General features: G+C 36.6%; 1 protein-coding gene across 1 annotated transcript; it reads right to left on the reverse strand.

Moving 5' to 3' along the window:
* Positions 1-5,241: 5,241 nt before the first annotated feature.
* Positions 5,242-6,281, reverse strand: LOC100023283 (olfactory receptor 12D1-like). The gene has a single exon (XM_001374834.3). The coding sequence runs from the start codon at positions 6,263-6,265 to the stop codon at positions 5,330-5,332; it is 936 nt and encodes a 311-aa protein (XP_001374871.2). The 5' UTR covers positions 6,266-6,281; the 3' UTR covers positions 5,242-5,329.
* Positions 6,282-6,968: the final 687 nt, after the last annotated feature.

Below are 6,968 nucleotides of genomic sequence, written 5' to 3' on the forward strand. Positions count from 1 at the left end.
GAAAAATTTCTGGATGAAAATATAGACTATCAAAGTCTTATATGTAAAAATTCCAAGTAAAAAGAAAAATAAATCTATAACAGGTCCTTGAATCAGGGCCCAATTAAAATGATGGAAGCAATGATGCATTAACCCAGTCAATAGCCAGGACTACAGAAAGGTACCACACTATGAAAGGCAGAAAAGGGGACCAGATTATAGGAGCCAAGGTTTTTGGGGATACTCATCTGTGAATATTTTCAGAGTGAGTGTGGACACAAGGAAAGCCTATGTCTAGCAATGATAAACACAGTAACCTCGAGTCTTCACACTAGGTTCAAGACCTTTGTATTGGCCTAGAAGTGCATCAATCCATCCTGGATTGGCTTTTCTTTGGCTCTGTGCAATGGCTCTTGTGTGTATATCTTGTCCTGGAATCAGACAGAATCATTAAGCAAAGTCCCATAATTTTTTAAATACTTAGTGGCATCATTTTTATAGCCACAAGCTTTTTGGGGTACGCATTGGCAAATATATCTTAAACTTACAGTACTGAAAAGGCAAAAAGTTAAAGAAAATCTTAATACTGGTGACATGTGCTTCAAATATAAAAAAGAGATGAAAATAAAACTGACAAAGAATATTGCACATGCAAGAAAATATAATAATAAAATAGCTATAAAAATTCAAAAATATAGCTTATAATCATTGACACTCTGTGTCAGCTAAGAAAATAAAGGATACAAGGCTTTCTCACCAAAAATGAGATCCATTTCCTCTTAATATCTGGCCATGCTCCACTGTGAGTATAAGGCAAATGAATTGAAGAAGGTAACATTTTTTTTAAAATAAAGAACAGTAGTATAAATATGTACAATAGCAAACAAACACACTATCATATTCTAAATAAGTTGCTGTATGGCATTTTTAAAACCTATGAATTGATGGATATTTGTCACAAATTTTACAATCATAGCAAATCTTTCAACCTTGGTATTTAAACATATTTTTAAACAAAGTAAAACTCATCTTGGGTTAAGAACATAATCAAGAAATCTATATATCATTCTGATGGAAGTTAAATAGTGAGCTGAAGAGTTTAAATAAAGGGATGCTCCTTTTTGGAGGCTTTTTAGGGGTACAAATGCCCTGAGATTAATTGCCCCAACTTCCATTCACATATTTAGAAATGCGGGAAGGTTGGGGGTTATAATTGTATTTCACTTCAGCTATGGGCCTTACCTCGTGGTAGAGGTAGGCAAAAATAACCAGAAATTGTTAAAAAAAATTCCAAAAGTCATGTTTAAAAAAACCCTTAAAATCATTTGAGATATTTATCACATTACATTTTCCAAAGGTTGTTATAGCAAGTGTAACCAGTTCTGAAGAAGTCCATCTATCCTCTGTATGACAATTTACAAAGGCAAAAATAGAAAGGCTGTTTTTTTTTTTAATATGGGCTTATTCAATAATATTTGTTCAGCACAGTTATAGGGGAAAAGCAACCGAATATAACAGTAGTGAAAACTCAGTACATTAAAATGAACAGTGTAACAGAATAATATTGAATCCAGTAATATATGAACTTAAAATCACAAAGTTAAATCTTAAACAAAACAAAAGGTAAAATGCAATAAAATACAGAGATTTGTATAAACCATTGGAGTCTGAAATGCTTAAAATATATAACCTCCAGTCTTTAAAGTTCTTTGGGGTTTTTTGTTTGTTTGTTTGTTTTTAATTATCCATTTAAATGTCTATTGTCCGAAGGCAGAGTGGTAAGGGCTAAGCAATGGGGGTTAAAAGATCTGCTCAGGGCCCCACAGCTGGGAAGTATCTGAGGCCAGATTTTAACCCAGGACCGCATGTCTTTAGGCCTGGCTCTCAGTTCGTTGAGCCACCCATTTGCAACTTCAAAGTTAAAGTTGAATCTTTGGGCTGAATCTTCTCCCTGACATGCAGGTAAAGTCAATGAAATTACCAGAAGAGTCAAAAGGTATCCTTCTAAATAGCCCATTGCTTTTAAGTTCCTGCTTAAAAAATCTGTTTCTTCTCTCCCTCTAGTCTCTCTCCCCTGCTATGATCCACCCACGTGGCCAATAGTTACCAGCTGGTAGAAATGAGTCCTGAGCGATCTGCTCCAAGGATCTGAGTTGAACAAGGATTGGGTGCACCGGGATAGGCCAGGAATGACAGGAATGCAGGCAAGCAGGGCCGGGAGCTGGATCGGGGGCTGTCCAAAGTGGATGGTGGAGGCAGGCAGGCAGGCAGGCAGGCTGAGTCGGGTGGGGTGGGAGGCAAGTGCAACAGGTCCAGAGCGAGCCTGTGAGCTATCTAATGGCTGCAACGAGCAGCAGTTTTGCAAGGGTAAAAAAAAAAAAAACCTTGGCCAGAGAAACGTGGCTCAAAAAAATTTCTAGGCACTAGCTATTAAAACTGAACTAAAGATCAGAAAAGAATCAGAAGATTGAGAGTATTTAGTTTTCCCGAAGAGGTTACACCAAACTGTAAAGATTAAAATTTAGGGGAGACTGAGGCAGGTAGAAATTAGTTTCTCTCTGTAAGGAGTATTATATTTTTATGAGGTTTATTAAAGATTAAGGATTAAAGAAAATACAGGATAAGAAACATGTGCCTAGGCCAGAGAGGCCTAGAAAAGATAATCTCACATCATGGAAGAGCCGTGTCTGTCCAAAACGGAAGTCCAAAAGACCCCTCAGTAGGCAGAGAACTCCTTTAAATAATCATTTGTGTTCTCGCCCAGGCAAGAATTCAGTGTGATTACAAAGCACTCTGGGGAAGTGGAGCAAAGGATTCTGGGGATTGGAGTCCTGGATTCGAGTCTATTTTTATAATAGCCTCAGCAGGAACAGGGTCTCAAGTCCAGCCTCCACTTCAAAGAATGAAGAATTGTCTCCTGTCTCCACTTCCAACGAATGAAGAACTATCTCTCACAGGAAGTGACAGCTCCTTTTAAAGATGCTTCTTTTGTGTCACTTCCTGTGTCTTCCCCTAATTTTCTGTCTACCAAATTAGAGTTGAAGCTTTGCTTTAAGACTGCCCAGGGGCACTTAGTTTAATTCTGATTCATCACCCACCATTACCACACATGGGTAACAGTCCTCCCACTTAATGATTAAATGGCATATTTACAGCTTTGGTGATTAGATCTAAAAAATAGGCAGGGGTTACAATTTTAATTTTTATAATCAGGGGAGAGTTTATTTTAATCTTCACAATTGTAACTCATGAAGAACAATCCACTAAGTCATAGAGAGATTGAGAAGTACATTGGCAGAAACAGTGTCCACAGCACTTTAATTCATCAGACATTTACTTAGTGCCTAGCCTATTCCAGGCACTGTGATAAGGATACAAAGGCAAAAAGGAAATAATCCATATCTCCAAGGAGTTACCGAGAGTACAGTTCAAGGGGATGGCATGTAGAAAGGCTGATAAATAAATTTTACAGGTATATTGTTTTTTAGTTGTTTTTCAGTCATGCCCAACTCCTTATGACACTATTTATGGTTTTCTTTGAAAAGATGATGAAGTGGTTTTCCACATTCTTCTCCAGCACATTTTACAAATGAGGGACTAAGACAAGCAGGGTTAAATGACTTGCTCAGAGTCACAAATACTAAGTGTCAAAGGCCACATTTGAGTTAAAAAAAAAATGAATCATCCTCAGTCCAAGGCCAACAGTCTATCCACTTACCACCTATCTACCCTTGTGATGGAATACAATAATACTATAAGAAATGATAAGCAGGATGATTTTAGAAAAACCCAGGAAGACTTATATGAACTGATTCAGAGTGAAATTAACAGAATCAGGAGAACACTGTACATAATAAGAGCAATATTGTATTGATGATTAACTATAAAAGGCTTAGGTACTTTGATCAAAGACAATTCCAAGGGACCCATAATGAAAAATAATATTTTTAGGGAGAAAACCGATGAAGTCTGGATGTATACTGAAGTATAATTTTTCAATTTCTTTATTTTTTTATTTTTTGCAATATGGTTAATATGTACCTATGTCATATAAGACTTCATTTGAATAATGGGTGTCATATTGTTTGCCTTGTCATTGATAGGGGGAAATCAAGAGGTAGAGAAAGAATTTGGGACTCAAATTTTTTAAATGAATATCAAAAATAATTAAAATCAAATGAATTATTTTCAATCTAGTTTTCCTTGATCATTTAAAAGTATTTGCAATATAAAATTTTAAATCACTATTTATTAATTATTTAATATTTTAACATTAAATTTTAATGGAGCATGAATAATATGTCATTTTGTTTGTCAGTGGGAAGATATAGTATTGTAAAATTACTTTCTGAAAAATGCAATCTAAAAATAAAAAATTTAATAAAAAAATAACCTGTTGGAAATTTTCATTATTTTGATATTTTCGTTTTTATCTATTCCATAGTTTTGCCTCTATTTTCGAAATACAAAAAGATGCTATGAGTTGCAAAAACAAAAGTGAGTCCTGGAGTCCAGATATATGAGTTTCAGTGCATTCTCTGTTACTTACTCACTGCTTAATTTGCATACTTACTCTACTATTAACTCTACCACCTTGAGCAAGAGACTTAATCTCTTCAGATTTTTGTTTCTGATATATAAAATTGAAACTAAATGATTACTAAGGGCTACTGTTTGCTCTGATTGTGCTGTTGCATTACTGTTTTAAGGGGATTAATATTTTTATGACTCAAGTCCAAAATTTTAAAAAATTGAAAGTTGGAGGAGTGAATTGGGTTTGTAATAAATGAAAGTAAAATTATTAAATGCAATATTAATTTTTTAAACAGCATGGTCACCATTTAAAAAATTAACTCTCAAGTCAGGAGTCTGTTAGTAGCTCTTAACAATTAAGTTTTTTATAAAAATGGAGCTATAGGGAAAAAGAAGGGAAATGTAGGAAAGGGACAGAAAATACCTAAGCTGAATCAGGAAGCCCACCAAAGTCCGCCAAAAAACCCTCAAATACACAGCAGGCACCAGAGATTCCTATCAAGACCATCTTCCACCACTGCGCCAACCCAGAGAGAGCCCTCCCCTCATGCACCATATCTTTTTACTCCTGCCCCCTTCCATCAGGCAAAGTACGTATGTAAAATGGGATGCTGGGTAGTACAAATTTAGGAAATGGTTTTCTATCTACACAGATTAGAGCAGGAATCAACACAGTTCTAAACTTGAAAAGCATATTTGTCACATCTCTAAGCTCCTCAAATAGCCCTAACATCATCCATTTGAAGAATGAAATTTAATCATTCATGATTATTCTCTTCTACAAACTAAAAAGAAACATTCAGTAAGTTCTCTGGAGTCATTCAAACCATAGTTTCTTTCTAATGGCTTTGCTTAGTGCCCCCTTCACATCCTTGTTCCTCAAGGTATAGATAACTGGATTGAGAACTGGAGTGACCACACTGTATATGATGGCCACTATTCGATCCTGATCCATAGAACTACCTGAGGAGGGGCGGATATAGGTGAAGAGAGCAGGTACATAGAACAGCATGACCACCATAAAATGAGAGGCACAAGTGGATAGTGCTTTCTGAAGCGTACTACAAGATCGACTTTTGAAGAGGAGAAAACTGATAATATAGAAGTAGGAAAGGAGTATAAAAAAGAAGGGGCTCATGCCAAGGGTGCCAGTTACTATTTCAAGCATCCACTGGTTGAGCTCAATATTCCCACATGCCAACTCCAGGAGTGGCTTGATGTCACAGAAGAAATGGTGGATGAGGTTGGATCCACAGAAATTCAAGTGGGAAGTCATGATGGAATGGAGCAAGGCATGGAAGAAACCAGTGATCCAGGCTGCAGCAGCCAAGCAGAGGCACACTTCATGGTTCATGAGAATTGTGTAACGGAGTGGATTACAGATGGCCATAAAACGGTCAAAGGCCATGACACCCAGAAGGATGGCCTCTGTGCTACCAAAGAAATGGAAGAAATGGAGCTGAGTAATACAGCCCACAAAGGAAATGGTCTTGTGAGTGGAAAGGAAATTATCTAGCAATTTGGGCAGTGTCACTGTGGAGTAACAGATGTCCAGACAGGAAAGGTTACCCAAGAAGAAATACATGGGGGAATGAAGTCGAGGATCAGAGATGACAATAACCAGGATTGCACCATTTCCAATAAGGATAAGGATGTAAATGATGAGAAAAACTGCAAAGAGAAAAGGCTGAAGTTCCTGGGTTTCTGTAATACCAATAAGAAGTAATTCATTCACTGAGGTATGGTTAGACATTTCTGCAAAAGAACATAAAAAGATAAGAAGTGTTTTTCCATTTCAAATTCATGGCTGATCTGACCTAATATTGTGCTCCTAAATATTGCACCAAAACATGGAAAGGTTATTGCTGTTCTCCATGACATTGGCCTCAACTAGTATGAAGAAATTATAACATTTTAATGGCTTACAAATTAATAATAGACTACAGGTCTTACAATATAAGGATTTATGTATTTTCTAAACTTTAGTCCCCTTCTAGCACCTGCCCTACTTCTCTCCACATAATTGAAGCTTAATAAATGTTTTTGAAACTTAATTAACTTAAATAAACTGAACTGAACTGAAAAACAGCGGGCTAACCTCAACATTACGATCAACAAAGAATTACAGTGAGTGTGTGTGTGTGTGTGTGTGTGTGTGTGTGTGTGTGTGTGTGTGTTTAACAGGAAGAGAAGAAAAAATCTTCTGCCTAAATCATCTGAGATAGTGGATGCTATGAGATGGACTCCCAAACTGACTCTTCCTCCCACATACTATAACCCACTCTTCCCAATTTCAATGACAGCCATCGTTAAGTATGACAGAAAATTACTATACAACAACCATTTCTGTTCTCCTTTTATATGCAATTTTTTATTCTCCATTACAATGGTTGTCTCTTACTTGCTCCATGCTCTTGAAAGCACTGCCCTGTCCTTACAATCCCTATCAGCTATTG

Source organism: Monodelphis domestica, chromosome 2 (assembly GCF_027887165.1).
Source record: "Monodelphis domestica isolate mMonDom1 chromosome 2, mMonDom1.pri, whole genome shotgun sequence".
Classification (NCBI taxonomy): Eukaryota; Metazoa; Chordata; class Mammalia; order Didelphimorphia; family Didelphidae; genus Monodelphis; species Monodelphis domestica.